Raw genomic sequence first — 16683 nt, 5'->3', positions numbered from 1 at the left:
GTTGACTGGGCTGTGTGTGTCATTGTTGTGTGTGAATCTGGTGTCTAGGTTGATGGCGTCCAATTTTATATTCTTACAGTTTTCCATAGTGATTTGGTACAACTGAGTGGCTTGCTAGGCCATTTCAGAGGGCAGTTAAAAATCAAACACATTGCTGTGCGTCTGGAGTCACATAAGCCAGACTGGGTAAGGACGAGAGATTGTCTTCCCTACAGAACCAGTTGGGTTTTTGCGACAACCATGAATATTAGCTTTTTATTCCAGATTTATTTTATTACCTGAATTTAAATTCCCTAATTGCCGTGGTGAGATTTGAACTCGCATCTCCGGATCATTAATCCAGCAACATAACCACTATGCTACTGTACCTCGTATTTATTGGAGTAGCAACATATTGACTGGAAAAACTGACCTGAACACATTGTAAAAAATCTCTTGTTTCACTGCAAACATTTTCCCTATCTGTCTATTTTTCGATGATTACAATTGCTTACAGTTGTAACTCTATTGTTAATCCACATCTCTCCAATCTGTAATCTGCAAATGTAATCCTCAATTTCCTTTCTGCTGTTCAACAGTATATAATAGAGTCTCAGTATTGTGACTGATTCCTTGTTTTTCCTCAGCTCAAATCAATAATCTCTGAGCTGCTCTCTAGTTATATCCTGTACTCGAGCACTCAACACGAGTAGTAAGAAGGAGCTAAATGTTGTCATACATTTTCCATAGATTGTGTCCCTGATCTTGGCAGTGCCGTCAGTGGAAAGCATGAAGAGAAGGCTAGGTTTTTTTTCCATATAAGGGGAAATTAGTGAGTGATGCTGTCATATCTGCCTCCTTCAGGGTTTCTCGCAAAGACCTTATGAACTGGTTATTTGCTCTTATGGTTGTCAAAAATGCATCATGATGAAAGAACCTCTAATAAAAATGTTGTTTTTAAGTGGGTAAATTTAATAAGATAAATAAACTGATGGAAGACGAGTGTTACTTTTTGAATTGTAAATTATTAACATATTTTCTCTGGATTCTGCATTTAGGTTTAAAAGTAGGCGATGAAGTTTTGGAGATTAATAACATGAAAGCTAAAGATCTGGTTGTATCTGACTTGAAGACTATCCTGTCTGCGCCTTCACTTTCTCTTGCTGTACGAACATATGGTCAGCCAGTAGATGGGCATATATACATCTCACCTCTTCGACGAGTGGGAGCGACAGATACATTGGGTGACAGTGGATTTGTTTCCAGCCATCAAGGTAGGGGCCTGCATTACTAGTTAACATTTTTATTATGCATAGGATTATACTTCGATCTTTCAAGGCAATAATATGATGAAACACAAGGTTTTTTTTCAACCTAAACCGCCTGGTGGCAAATCAACAGGTTTGGATCGGCCAACTGTTGTTACAGTCCACCCGATCTTACCTTCGTGGAAAGTAAAACTGGGCGGGGTGTGAAATGGACCCCCAATCCTATCCTTTCAGTTTCCTGCCAGGCACTTTAGGTTAAAATTATGTTCCAAGATTAGTATTCTTTTACCTTCCAAAGATTGCATTTTTTTTCTTTCTATCCTTCTACTTGTTTAAATTTTCTTGATGAGGTTTGTTGATGCTAGTGTTTGCGATAGTGGTTTTGTAACATTAAATTAAGCCCTGAAATGTTGGCTTCTCGTGCTGTGCTGTGCAACAATCTCGAACTGTGTTTTCAACAACAACAACAAATTGTTTTTATATAGCGCCTTTGACATAGTGAAACGTCCCAAGGCGCGTCACAGGAGTATCATGAGATGAAAAATTTGACACCGAGCCACATAAGTAGAAATTAGCGCAGGTGACCAAAAGCTTGGTCAAAGAGGGTAGGTTTTAAGGAGCGTCTTGAAGGAGGAAAGAGAGATGGAGAAGTTTAGGCAGGGAGTTCCAGAGCTTGGGGCCTAGACAACAGAAGACACGGCCACCAATAGTTGAGCGATTATAATCAAAAGTGCTCAAGAGTACAGAATTAGAGGAGTGCAGACATCTCTGGGGCTGGGGGGGAGGCGGAGTTGGAGTTGGAGTTGTGGGGCTGGAGGAGATTACAGAGGGACAAAGCGTGGAAGGATTTGAAAATAAGGATGAGAAATTTGAAATCGAGGCGATGCTTAACCAGGAGCCAATGAAGGTCAGCGAGCACAGGGGTGATGGGTGAGCAGGACTTGATGCAAGTTAGGACATGGGCAGCCGAGCTTTGGATCACCTCTAGTTTACGTAGCGTAAAATGAGGGAGGCCAGCCAGGAGTGTGTTGGAATAGTTAAATCTAGAGATAACAAAGGCATGGATGAGGGCTTCAGCAGTGGATGAGCTGAGGCAAGGGCGGAGACGAATGATGTTACGGAGGTGGAAATAGGCGGTCTTAGTTATGCTGAGGCTATGTGGTCAAAAGCTAATTTCAGGTTCAAATATGACACCAAGGTTGCGAACAGTCTGGTTCAGCCTCAGACAGAAGTTGGGGAGAGGGTTGGAATCAGTGGCTAGGGGCTGGAGTTTGTGGCGTGGACCGAAAACAATCACTTTAGTCTTCCTAATATTCAATTGGAGAAGATTTCTGCTCATCCAGAACTGGTTGCCGGACAAGCAATCTGACAATGTAGAGGTCGTGGAGGGGTTGGAGAGAAGTGGTTGTGAGGTCGAGCTGGGTGTCATCAGGTTGAAACTGACTCTGTTTTCGGATAATATCGCCAAGGGACAACATGTAGATGAGAAATAGGAGGGGGCCAAGGATAGATCCTTGGGGGACACCAGAGATAACAATACGAAGGCGGGAAGAAAAGCCATTGCAGGTGATTCTCTGGCTACGATTAGATAGATAAGAATGGAGCCAGGCAATTGCAGTCCCACCTAGCTGGATGACGGTGGAGAGGCTTTGGAGAAGGATAGAGTGGTCAACCGTGTCCAAGGCAGACAAGTCAAGAAGGATGAGGAAGGATAGTTTGCCTTTGTCGCAGTCACAAAGGATGTCATTTGTGACTTTGATGAGAGCTGTTCCGGCACTGTGGCAGGTGTGGAAACTGTATTGGAGGGATTCAAACATGGAATTGTGGGAAAGATGGGCACAGATTTGGGAGGCGACAAAACATTCAAAGATTTTGGCGAATAAAGGGAGGTTGGAGGTGGGGCAGTAGGTTGCAAGGACAGAACGAGGTCAAGGGTTGGTTTTTTGAGGAGAGGGGTAATGACGGCAGATTTGGGGAAAGAGGGGGGACAGTACCTGAGGAGAGAGAACCGTTAATGTCAACTAACATGGGAGCCAGAAAAGGAAGTTAGGTGGTCAGTAGTATGATGGTAATAGTCAAGGCAGCAGGAAGTGGATCTCATGAACAGGATGAGCTTGGAAAGTTCATGAGGGGAGTTCGGAGAGAAACTCGAGAAAGATGTGAGGTCAAGGCTAGGGCAAGGGGGAATCCTTAGATTTGGCCCAGTGGGCTAGGGGAAGGAAGGGAAGAGGCAGAAGCGGCCAAACAGATTGTCTCAATCTTAGCGACAAAGAAGTCCATGAGCTCCTCACACTTACTGTCGGAGGTGAGGGTGGAGACTGGGGAGAGGGTTTCAAAAAGACGGTTAGCAGTGTAAAATAGAAGCCAGGGTTTATCTTTACATTCCAGAAATATTCTGGAATAGTGAGCGATTTTGGCAGATGAGAGCAGGACCCGTTAATGCTTTATGTGGTCCAGCCAGATCAGGCGGTGAATGGCTAAACGAGTTGTCCACCATATCCGTTCAAGTCTGCATCTCTTGGACTTAAGGAAGCGAAGATCAGGGCTTTACGACGGGGAGCGGCCAGGGTGAGAGAGAGTAATTGTTTTAACAGAGACCAGGGCATCAAAGGTGGTGGTGAAGGTGTGATTGAGCAGATCGGTAGCTGCAGAGATGTCACGGTGAATGGAGGGTCAAAGGCTGGACAGTTTGGTGTTCATAAGTGCAGTTGTAAGAGAGGCGGACACAGAAAGAGGTAGGGTTGGGGAAGGGGTTGGAAAGCGATACGAGAAAGTGGTCAGAGATGGCCTTATCTGTGATTGACACGATGGGAGTAGCGAGGCCACGAGAGATGGCAAGGTCGAAGGGCTGGCTGTGATTATAGATTGGGGAGTTTACATGGAAGGAGATATTAAGGGAGGATAGGAGGCTAGTAAACTCAGAGGAGAGAGAGCATGATGAATTGAGATTGAGGATGAAATCAAAGGATGAGAATTTTTTGAGGCAGAGGGAGGAAAGTAGTGAAGATAACTTGGTAATAACATTTTTATGTTACTTGGGTGGGCGGTGTAGAAAAATCGAATAGCTAAAACGAGTTTCACTTTGTTCAGAAAACTGTTTTGAATGTTTTCTTTATCATTAATCACCATTTTTATAATCTATATATAATGAAAAATATGTACGTGCCGTGGAACTTTGATGATTTACACGAATGGGGAACTTGGGGAACGGTAATTTCGATGGTATGAGACGTGAATTGGCTAGAATAGACTGGCGAGTGATACTTAAAGGGTTGACGGTGGATAGGCAATGGCAAACCTTTAAAGATCACATGGATGAACTTCAACAATTGTTCATCCCTGTCTGGAGTAAAAATAAAACGGGGAAGGTGGCTCAACCGTGGCTAACAAGGGAAATTAAGGATAGTGTTAAATCCAAGGAAGAGGCATATAAATTGGCCAGAAAAAGCAGCAAACCTGAGGACTGGGAGAATTTTGTAACACAGCAGAGGAGGACAAAGGGTTTAATTAGAAGGGGGGAAATAAGAGTATGAGAGGAAGCTTGCTGGGAACATAAAAACTGACTGCAAAAGCTTCTATAGATAGATATGTGAAGAGAAAAAGATTAGTGAAAACAAATGTAGGTCCCTTGCAGTCAGATTCAGGTGAATTTATAATGAGGAACAAAGAAATGGTGGACCAGTTAAACAAATACTTTGGTTCTGTCTTCACGAAGGAAGACACAAATAACCTTCCAGAAATACCAAGGGACCGAGGGTCTAGTGAGGAGGAGGAACTGAAGCATATCCTTATAAAGCGGGAAATTGTGTTAGGGAAATTGATGGGATTGAAAGCCGATAAATCCCCAGGGCCTGATAGTCTGCATCCCAGAGTACTTAAGGAAGTGGGCCTAGAAATAGTGAATGCATTGGTGATCATTTTCCAACAGTCTACTGACTCTGGATCAGTTTCTATAGACTGGAAGGAAGTTAATGTAACACCATTGTTTAAAAAAGGAGGGAGAGAGAAAATAGGTAATTATAGACCAGTTAGCCTGACATCAGTAGTGGGGAAAATGTTAGAATCAGTTATTGAAGATGAAATAGCAGCGCATTTGGAAAGCAGTGACAGGAGCGGTCCAAGTCAGCATGGATTTATGAAGGGGAAATCATGCTTGACAAATCTTCTGGAATTTTTTGAGGATGTTAACTAGCAGAGTGGGCAAGGGAGAACCAGTGGATGTGGTGTATTTGGACTTTCAAAAGGCTTTTGACAAGGTCCCACACACGAGATTGGTTAAAGCACATGGTATTGGGGGTAATGTACTGACGTGGATAGAGAATTGGTTAGCAGAGAGTCGGGATAAACTGGTCCTTTTCAGAATGGCAGGCAGTGACTAGTGGAGTGCCGCAGGGCTCAGTGCTGGGACCCCAGCTATTTACAATATACATCAATGATTTAGACGAAGGAATTGAATGTAATATCTCCAAGTTTGCAGATGACACTAAGCTGGCTGGCAGGGCGAGCTGTGAGGAGGACGCTAAGAGGCTGCAGGGTGACTTGGATAGGTTAGGTGAGTGGGCAAATGCATGGCAGATGCAGTATAATGTGGATAAATGTGAGGTTATCCACTTTGGTGGCAAAAACACGAAGGCAAAATATTATCTGAATGGCGGCAGATTAGGAAAGGGGGAGATGCAACGAGACCTGGGTGTCATGGTTCATCAGTCATTAAAAGTTGGCATGCAGCTACAGCAGGCGGTGAAGAAGGCAAATGGTATGTTAGCCTTCATAGCAAGGGGATTTGAGTACAGGAGCAGGGAGTACTTACTGCAGTTGTACAGGGCCTTGGTGAGGCCTCACCTGGAATATTGTGTTCAGTTTTGGGCTCCTAATCTGAGGAAGAACGTTCTTACTATTGAGGGAGTGCAGCGAAGATTCACCAGATTGATTCCCGGGATGGCGGGACACTCATATGTGGAGAAACTGGATCGACTGGGCCAGTATTCACTGGAGTTTAGAAGGATGAGAGGGGATCTCATAGAAACTTATGAGATTCTGATGGGACTGGACAGGTTGGATGTGGGAAGAATGTTCCCGTTGATGGGGAAGTCCAGAACCAGGGGACACAGTCTAAGGATAAGGGATGAGCCATTTAGGACTGAGATGAGGAGAAACTTCTTCACTCAGAGAGTTGTTAACCTGTAGAATTCCCTACCGCAGAGAGTTGTTGACGCCAGTTCATTGGATATATTCAAGAGGTAGTTAGATATGGCCCTTACTGCTAAAGGGATCAAGGGGTATGGAGAGAAAGCAGGAAAGGGGTACTGAGGGAATGATTCGCCATGATCTTATTGAATGGTGGTGCAGTCTCGAAGGGCCAAATGGCCTACTCCTGCACCTATTTTCTATGTTTCTATGTTAGAAATAATTTTACATAGATGACAGTTGGACTGCAGAATTCTCTGTCACACATTGTTGAAGCAGCATCCCTATAAATATTTATCAAATAAAATTAGATGGCTGCATATTAAAGGAAACGGACGGCAAGAGGGAAGTGAGTATAGATTAGGTGATGCAGAAAAACACCAGCACAAAGCTGATGGACCAAATGGCCTGTTTCTGAGCTGTGACATTCTATGAGGTAAGGTGAGAATGACTGCACTTGACATCAAGGCAACAATCGATCAAGTGAGGCACCAAGGAGCCCGAGTAAAATTAAAGTCAACGAGGATCAGGGAGCAAACTCTCCAGTGGCTGGAGTCATATCTGGCACAAAGAGAAATTGTTGTGGTTGTTGGAGGCCAATCATCTCAGCCTTAGGATATCACTACAGGAGTTCCTTAGGGCCATGTCCTACACGCAACTATTTTTACCTGCTTCATCAATGACAAAACGTCCATCATAATGTAAGAAGTGAGTTTGTTTGCTGCTGATTGCACAGTGCTCGGCTCCATTAGCAATTCCTCAGATAATGAGGCAGCACATGTCCGCGTGAAGCAAGACTGGGACAAAAGCCAGGCTAGGATTGATAAGTGACTAGTATAGCTCATGCCACAGAAATGCTAGGGAATGACCATCTCCAATAAGAAAAAATCTAACCACCTCCCCATGACATTCAACGGCCTTTCTGAGCTCATTCAATGTCCCCTACCATCAGCATCATGGGTGTCACCATTGACCAGAAACTCAACTGAAACAGCCACAAAAATACCATGGTTATAAGAGCAGGTCAGAGGCTGGGTATTCTGCAGTGTGTGGCTCAGTTCTTGACTTCCAAAATATTCTCCACCACTTATAAGGCACAAGTCACGGGTGTGTTGAAATACTCTCCATTTGCCTGGATGAGTACAGCTGCAACAATACTCGATGCTTGACACCATTCAGGACAAAGCAGTCCGCTTGATCGACACCCCATCTTCTAGTTTTAAACATCCACATCCTCCAGCACCGGTGTATCATGGCTGCAGTGTGTACCATCTACTGGATGTGCTTCAACAACTCGTCAAGACTTCTTTAGCAGCACCTCCCAAACCTGTGACCTGCACTACCTAGAAGGACAAGGGCAGTAGGTGTATGGGAACATCATCACCTCCAAGTTCCCCTCCAAGTCACGCACCATCCTGACTTGGACATGTAGCGCGGTTCCTTCATTGTTGCTGGTCAAAATCCGGGAACTCTCTCCCCAACAGCACTGGGAGTACCTTCACCACACGGACTGAAGTGGTTCATGAAGATAATCCACCACCAACGTCTCAGGGACATCTAGGGATGGGCAATAAATGCTGGTATTGCCAATGATGCCCACATTCAAAAGAATTATAAAAAATTCTATGGAGGGTTCCCTCTGGTGGATAATGTGAACGGGCAGATAAGCAAGTGTCCAAGGGTTGCATGGCTGATTATTGTATTTGAATTTTGAACATGTTGCCTCTCTGTACTCATCCATCTTGGCTCATCCTTCATCTCCAGCAGCATTCCTTTTTGTTGCTTTGTTCCTTTGTTCCTATTGGCAGGATAAGGTAGCACTAGAGCAGATGATCTGCTAGATCAAAGCTCCCTGACGTAACAGACCACAATTCCAACACTAGGATCTGTCACAGGCCCAAGAGAGCCAGCCAAAATGCTACATTGGCACCAACCAAACACGCTCCTACCTCTCTCCCCATCAGCTACAGAGATGCATTAAACACTCTATTTACCAGTAGATGGACATGTATTGATGTCAAAGTTAGCAGCTCCATACAGATCAGTACTGCAGGGGCTGCTGATGGAATCACTGGAAGTGAATGCATGCTACTTTTAGTGTTCAGCTCTGAAGCTGGGGATCAATGGTCAGCATTGAACAAAATGTTTAGCTGTCTATTTTGGATCTTTGGTTAGGTGTGTGGGGGAGCTTTGAGCCACCAAACCAGTTGATAGATGAGCTGCTCTGCTGGCAAGATTACAACAGTGGAGGTGAGTGAAGGAAAAAACAATGCTAGCTGTCCAACTCCAGCTGCTCTAATTCTATTTTGAAAAATTCTCACCGATACTTGGATTTTACTGTATATAGGTATTTTGTGGTGAAATGTATAGCTGTGCCATTTTCAGGTAATACAGCAAGCTATACTTCCTAACTGCAGGAATGACTAGAAAATGCATTTATAGTCTTAAACACAAATCAAAGATTAGTGGTGTATAAATTAACTGGACTTAATTTAAACTATTTCTCTGTGCTAAGATTGGTTTCTTCCTCATGATTTTTAAGAGCAGATCTTGCTTTGTTTAAACTACAGCTGCAGTAAAGTTATGAACAAGACTTGCATGAGTGATGATTAAGAAAGAGAAGGGAAAAATCTTCTGTTATCGGCAGATCTGTATTACCAGAGATTTAATTGAATGGCTAGTATACCGATAATATTTTGTATCAGTCTTTACGGTAGAGGACACTAAAAATATCCCAACAGTGGATAGTCAAGGAGCTATAGGGGAGGAGGAACTTAACACAATCACAATCACTAAGGAGGTGGTACTCAGTAAGATAATGGGACTAAAGGCAGATAAATCTCCTGGACCTGATGGCTTGCATCCTAGGGTCTTAAGAGAAGTAGCGGCAAGGATTGTGGATGCATTGGTTGTAATTTACCAAAATTCCCTGGATTCTGGGGAGGTCCCAGCAGATTGGAAAACTGCAAATGTAATGCCGCTATTTAAAAAAGGAGGCAGACAAAAAGCAGGAAACTATAGACCAGTTAGCCTAACATCTGTGGTTGGGAAAATGTTGGAATCCATTATTAAAGAAGCAGGACATTTGGAAAAGCATAATTCAGTCAGGCAGAGTCAGCATGGAAATATGAAGGGGAAGTCATGTTTGACAAGTTTGCTGGAATTCTTTGAAGATGTAACGAACAGGGTGGATAAAGGGGAACCAGTGGATGTGGTGTATTTGGACTTCCAGAAGGCATTTGACAAGGTGCCACATAAAAGGTTACTGCACAAGATAAAGGTTCATGGGGTTGGTGGTAATATATTAGCATGGATAGAGGATTGGCTAACTAACAGAAAACAGAGAGCCAGGATAAATGGTTCATTCTCGGGTTGGCAATTAGTAACTAGTGGGGTGCCGCAGGGATCGGTGCTGGGACCCCAACTAATTACAATCTATATTAACGACTTGCAAGAAGGTACCGAGTGTAATGTTTAGAAACATAGAAAATAAGTGCAGGAGTAGGCCATTCGGCCCTTCTAGCCTGCACCGCCATTCAATGAGCTCATGGCTGAACATTCAACTTCAGTACCCCATTCCTGCTTTCTCGCCATACCCCTTGATCCCCCTAGTAGTAAGGACCTCATCTAACTCCTTTTTGAATATATTTAGTGAATTGGCCTCAACAACTTGCTGTGGTAGAGAATTCCACAGGTTCACCACTCTCTGGGTGAAGAAGTTCCTCCGCATCTCGGTCCTAAATGGCTTACCCCTTGTTACCCCTTTGTTGACGATATAAAGGTGGGAGGAAAAGCAATGCGTGAGGAGGATACAAAAGGACATAGGCTAAGTGAGTGGGCAAAAATTTGGCAGATGGAGTATAATGTTGGAAAGTGTGAGGTTATGCACTTTGGCAGAAAAAAATCGAGGAGCAAGTTATTATTTAAATGGAGAAAAATTGCAAAGTGCTGCAGTACAGCGGGACCTGGGGGTCCTGGTGCATGAAACTCAAAAGGTTAGTATGCAGGTAAAGCAAGTGATCAGGAAGGCCAATGGAATCTTGGCCTTTATTGCAAAGGAGATGGCGTATAAAAGCAGGGAAGTCTTGCTGCAGTTATACAGGGTATTGGTGAGGCCACACCTGGAATACTGCGTATAGTTTTGGTTTCCCGATCTAAGAAAGGAGATAATTGCTTTGGAGGCAGTTCAGAGAAGGTTCACTAGGTTGATTCCGGAGATGAGGGGGTTGACTTATGAGGAAAGGTTGAGAAGGTTGGACCTCTACTCGTTGGAATTCAGAAGAATGATCAGTGATCTTATCGAAATGTATAAGATTATGGGGGGCTTTAAAAAGTGGAAGCAGAGAGGATGTTTCCACTGAAAGGGGAGACGAGAACTAGGGGCATAATCTTAGAATAAGGGGCTGTCCCATTTAAAAGTGAGATGAGGAGGAATTTCTTCTCTGAGGGTTGTAAATCTGTGGAATTCGCTGCCTCAGAGAGCTGTGGAAGCTGAGACATTGAATAAATTTTAAATGGAGATGGACAGTTTCTTAACCGATAAGGGGTTATGGGGAGCGGGCAGGGAAGTGGACCGGAGTCCATGATCAGATTAGCCATGATCGTGTTAAATGGTGGAGCAGGCTTGAGGGGCTGTGTGGCCTACTCCTGCTCCTATATCTTATGAGTAGAATTATGAATTTGTTAAACAGATACTGGTATAAAATCCAGGATTCAGTTTTTATACCTATTCATCTTTATTCCGATGATTCATGCTATTAACCAGCGTGACCATCACATGACTTTCATACCAATATAAAGTTCCTTAAATTGAGTACAATATGTAAGCCGTATGATTCCAATGAACAAATCTACCTTACTCCATTTAATAGAAGGCTAAATTTTGCTTTCCTTTGATTGATCATCAATTCTACGTGGGAATGGGTGGTGATACCCAATTACCTTGCTACAAGAATATATATAGCATCCATCATTTTGCCATGAAAACAATTTACATGACGGTTTCGGTTTCATGCTTCTAATATTAGATAAACTGGCATATTGAATGAATACTTAATATCTGATAGGATCGAACTGATAGGATTGAATCAAACGTGTATAACACTTTTGGAGAGATCACTAAGTAGCAAGATAAATTAAAAAAAAATAAAACTGTAAATCAAACAAAAGCAGAAAATACAATAAACACTTAGCAGGCCAATTAGCAACGTTTGAACAGAACAGGCAGGTTAATGATTCAAGAACAATCCTTCATCATAACTGGAAAACATTACAGATGCACAATATTTAAAAGGGAACAGAATAAAGGGAAAGGGGAGGTGCGCGCACATGCAAAATACTGCAGATGCTGGAATCTGAAATAAAAACAGAGAATGCTGGAAATCTGTGGAGAGAAAAACACAATTAACGTTTCATGTCGATGATGCTTCGTCAGAACTGCCAAATGTTCGAAAAGAGCACATTCTTAAGCACTAAAAGGGGGAGGGGAAGAAAGAACAAAAAGGAAGGTCTGTGATAGGGTGGAAGACAGGAGAGATTAGAGAGACAAAAGGGATGATGGGCCGAATTGAAATACTAATGATAGAAGTTCGAAAAAGGTTAATCTGGATAGAATGTGAATGGCGCAGAAATGATCAACTACCATTATAGATAAAGAAAAAAAAGAAAAAAACATAAGATGGGGAGGGGCGGGGGGGGGAGAAAAGGGAGCCAAAGATGGCTAGAGGTTAAACTCTGAAATTGTTGAACTCGATGTTGAGTCTAGAAGGCTGTAAAGTGCCTAAACGAAAGATGAGATGCTGTTCCCCGAGCTTGCGTTGAGCTTCATTGGAACAGTGTAGGAGTCTGAAGACGGAGATATCGGAGTGGAGTAGAGAATTAAAGTGACAGGCGGCCGGAAGCTCGGTCACACTTGCGGACTGAATGGAGGTGTTAGCAAAGCGGTCACCCAATCTAAGCTTGGTCTCCCCAATGTAAAGGAGACACACACACACACTCTTGTTTCGGTTAACAAAGTCTCGCAGTCCACCTGGTTAAGAAACAAGGATGCAAGTAAAACTGCTGTGTTTAAGTACATTTTCAGGCACAAGACTAAAATTTTCTATCGTCTTCAAAAACAGAATAGTACTTATTTTGCCTGAAGCAGAAAAATCAAACCTATATTACCAATTTTTACCAAATTTGCCATTACCTTAAGGATGAATGGTTTATGAAATAAAATTAAGATTACAATAATAATGCTAACATTTCAGTAACATAGAAATTTCCAATAAATACTTGGGGTAATAGTTAATTTGGCTGCTTTACTTTCTAAAGGGATACTAGTTGGAGTTTCATCAATTGTGAATCCATTTTTTTTAAATAAAAAAGATACAGTTGAAGGTTGTGAATCACAGTCTAAATAGTTAGATGCATTTTAATCTGAGAAAATGCTATTGTACAGGTAAGCTGAATAATTTTCTTTTGACAGGATATATTTTACCTCATGGTATTCAGAGACAGCTTTCAACCACATCTGTGCATTTTGAGCATGTGTAATTTGCAGAATTTCACAGCATGCAATCTGTGCAAAAAAACATTGACCCTTAGAGTAGACAGTGTGTGTCCCTCACCCTGAAGGACTGAAGTGTGTCTATGTTTTTCCAACAGACTTTGCAAAAAAAAGTGATTGAATTATCAAAGCTTTATATCAGGCAAGCTTGGCATTTATTTATATTTATTAACAACAGTCTCTACCCCAGGCTTCCTTCCCTCCCCGATTTATAAGGCCCTCCTTCCCAAATCTTACCCGAGTGCTGGAAACTGTTCCTTTGGTTCTTACCAGTGGCCTCCTGCCATTCAACATTGCGCTCCCACCCAATGGCCCGCTGCTGCTTCCAGCCGGTTTCCGATAGAAGACTTGCTGAAGCCAGATTTTGCTCTTGGGCTTCCCGCTGCCAAGGTTGGGACGGTTCGCCATCCACCTTGGCCCTTGCCTACCCGACTTTCACCCCAAGTTAAAATCGGGGCTTTAGTTAATTTAAATAGACCTGCGAGTGTTACTCTGTGAGCAACAATTCTACAGCAAGTTACTTCTACTGTCTTCTGTTACACAGCATAGTGCGCTCTGATTCATGCATAAGTGAGGAAGGTTGGAGTTAAGATTGAAAGTAATTTCGGCTGGAACATGAAAATTTAGAAGTATATCATCAGAAGTTAAGACAGATAATTATGCTACCTTTTGGAATCCAAAAAATTATGACATATTTTGGGTGTCTTCTAAAGCAACAATATCCTGAATGTAGAACTGAGTAAGAAGGTTGTGGATTTCAGTTCCACTCCAGAGACTTGAGCACAAAAATCTAGGCTGACACTCTAGTGCAGTACTGAAGGAGTGCTGCACTGTCTGAGGTGCCATCTTTCGAATGAGACGTTAAACCGAGGCCCTGTCTGCCCCCTCAGGTGGACGTAAAAGATCCTATGGCATTATTTTGAAAAAGAACAGCAGAGTCATCCCTGGTATCCTGGCCAATATTTATCCCTCAATTAGCATCCCTCAATAAAACAGATTATCTGGTCATCATCACAGTACTATTTGTGGGAGCTTTGTGTGCATCATTGGCTGGTGTGTTTCCTACATTACAATAGTTCCTACAGTTCAAAAAGTACTTCTGTAAAGCACTTTGGAGCGTCTGGTAGTTGTGAAAGCTGCTATAAATGCAAGTCTTGCTTTCTAGAAGTGGAGTAAGTTTAAATGTAGGACACAAACTATATCCACTGCATTTCCTTCATCCATCCTCTCTATTATATCCTCAAGTGTAATATCTCCAAGTTTGCAGATGACACTAAGCTGGGTGGCGGTGTGAGCTGTGAGGAGGGTGCTAAGAGGCTGCAGGGTGACTTGGACAGGTTAGGTGAATGGGCAAATGCATGGCAGATGCAGTATAATGTGGATAAATGTAAGGTTATCCACTTTGATGGCAAAATATTATCTGAATGGCGGCAGATTAGGAAAGGGGGAGGTGCAACGAGACCTGGGTGTCATGGTACATCAGTCATTGAAAGTTGGCATGCAGCTACAGCTGCTGGTGAAGAAGGCAAATGGCCTTCATAGCGAGGGGATTTGAGTAAAGGAGCAGGGAGGTCTTACTGCAGTTGTACAGGGCCTTGGTGAGGCCTCATCTGGAATATTGTGTTCAGTTTTGGTCTCCTAATCTGAGGAAGGACATTCTTGCTATTGAGGGAGTGCAGCGAAGGTTCACCAGACTGATTCCCGGGATGGCGGGACTGACATATGAGGAGAGACTGGATCGACTGGGCCTGTATTCACTGGAGTTTAGAAGAATGAGAGGGGATCTCATAGAAACATATAAAATTCTGATAGGACGGGACAGGTTAGATGCAGGAAGAATGTTCCCGATGTTGGGGAAGTCCAGAACCAGGGGTCACAGTCTAAGGATAAGGGGTAAGCCATTTAGGACCGAGATGAGGAGAAACTTCTTCACCCAGAGAATTGTGAACCTATGGAATTCTCTACCACAGAAAGTTGTTGGGGCCAGTTCGTTAGACATATTTAAGAGGTAGTTAGGTATGGCCCTTATGACTAAAGGGATCAAGGGGTATGGAGAGAAAGCAGGAAAGGGGTACTGAGGTGAATGATCAGCCATGATCTTATTGAATGGTGGTGCAGGCCCGAAGGGCTGAATGGCCTACTTCTGCACCTATTTTCTATGTTTCTATGTCTGTATTTCAAAGATTTCTATTCGGTTGGTTAAGAAGACTTATCTTATTGTCCCTGATTAGCTCATGTTTCTCCAAGTGTTTAGCAATTTCAATCCAGATTATGAATTGTAATAACTTACCAGCAACTGAAGTAATACAAATTAGTGTATAATTTCCTAGTTTATCCTTGTCTTTTATGGAATCGGGAGTCACATTTGCCACTCTTCAGCTGTCTGGCACAATTTACCTTTCCGTAAAGTTTTGGAAAATTATAGTCTGAGGCTTCAGTATTTCTTCCTCTGCTTCCTATAAGAGGCCTTTTTATTGCTCTTTATTTTTTGCTAATTTCCTCAGAATCTCTCTTAATCTTTCTCATCTCATTTTTTGTAGCTTTCCTATACTATCCATTTTTATTCTGGCATTCATTTTTATTATCAACCTGTAAGTGCTGAATATTTTTTGGTTTCAAATTTGATCTAATCTCCCTATACATTCATGGAACACCAGTCTTTAATACACTCCCCCTTTTCCTTTACTGGAATATACTTGATTTAAAACTCTTCCTCCTTTTTAAATATTTCCTATTTATTATCTATGATTCTATTTACCAATTTTTCCTTCCATTTAATCTGAGCAATTTCCTTTTTAATCTCACTTTGTTTTTTGGAATGGTTCTTGTCATTTTAAATTCAAGATTGATCAATTAGACATTTTTGTGTAAGCTGGGGGGAGGAGGGTACAGGGGCCAGTTACGATAAAAATATAAACATTCCTAATTGCTGACTAATAAGGGTACACTTGGGAATCACTGTTCCCTAGGCGTGCGCCAGAGGAAAGAATGGCAAAGATCCACAATATTCCCAATTGTGTTCCACCAGGATTTGCTGGGACTTCCATGGGACGGAACTAGACCTGTGCTTGCAATAGCTGCAGGCCCAGCTTTGTTATTTGAATGAGATGTTCATGTGGATCCCCACAATCCCACCTCATCTACTTGTTGGGGGTCCATGTGAAAAAAGAAAACCAGACTTGCATTTATGTAGAACCTTTCATGACCACCGGATGTCCCAAAACACTTTACAGGCAATAAAGTACTTTTGAAGTGTCACTGTAGCACTGGAGAAGTACCACCAACGCTGCCTCCACAAGATCCTGCAAATCCATTGGCAGGATAGGCGCACCAATGTCAGTGTTCTCGCTCAGGCCAACATCCCCAATATCAAAGTGTTGACCACGCTTGATCAGCTGCGATGGACGGGCCACATTGTTCGTGTGCCCGATACTAGACTCCCAAAATAAGCGCTCTACTCAGAGCTCCGAAACAGCAAGTGAGCACCAGGTGGGAAGAGGAAATGCTTCAAGGACACCCTCAAAACCTCATTGAAAAAGTGCAACATCCCCACCGACACCTGGGAATCACCAGCCCAAGACCGTTAAAAATGAAGGAGAAACATCCAGAAAGGCGCAGAACACCTCGAATCTCTTCGCCGGGAGCACACAGAAGCCAAGTGCAAACAGCAGAAGGAGCGTACAACAACCCAAGCAGCCC

The 16683-nt window shown here is 42.8% G+C and overlaps 1 protein-coding gene across 2 annotated transcripts in view; it reads left to right on the top strand.

Moving 5' to 3' along the window:
* LOC139276003 (rho guanine nucleotide exchange factor TIAM1-like) overlaps positions 1-16683 on the top strand; it is a 421871-nt gene that overhangs the window by 266653 nt on the left and 138535 nt on the right. For both annotated transcript variants that reach the window (XM_070893321.1, XM_070893322.1), the window contains exon 16: positions 1038-1253. In XM_070893321.1, coding sequence (XP_070749422.1) covers positions 1038-1253 — 216 coding nt within the window. The remainder of the gene's footprint in view (positions 1-1037; positions 1254-16683) is intronic.

Source organism: Pristiophorus japonicus, chromosome 11, assembly GCF_044704955.1.
Source record: "Pristiophorus japonicus isolate sPriJap1 chromosome 11, sPriJap1.hap1, whole genome shotgun sequence".
NCBI classification, from domain to species: domain Eukaryota; kingdom Metazoa; phylum Chordata; class Chondrichthyes; family Pristiophoridae; genus Pristiophorus; species Pristiophorus japonicus.
Note: the sequence above shows the minus strand (reverse complement) of the source record. Positions and strands in the feature narration are given on the sequence as shown.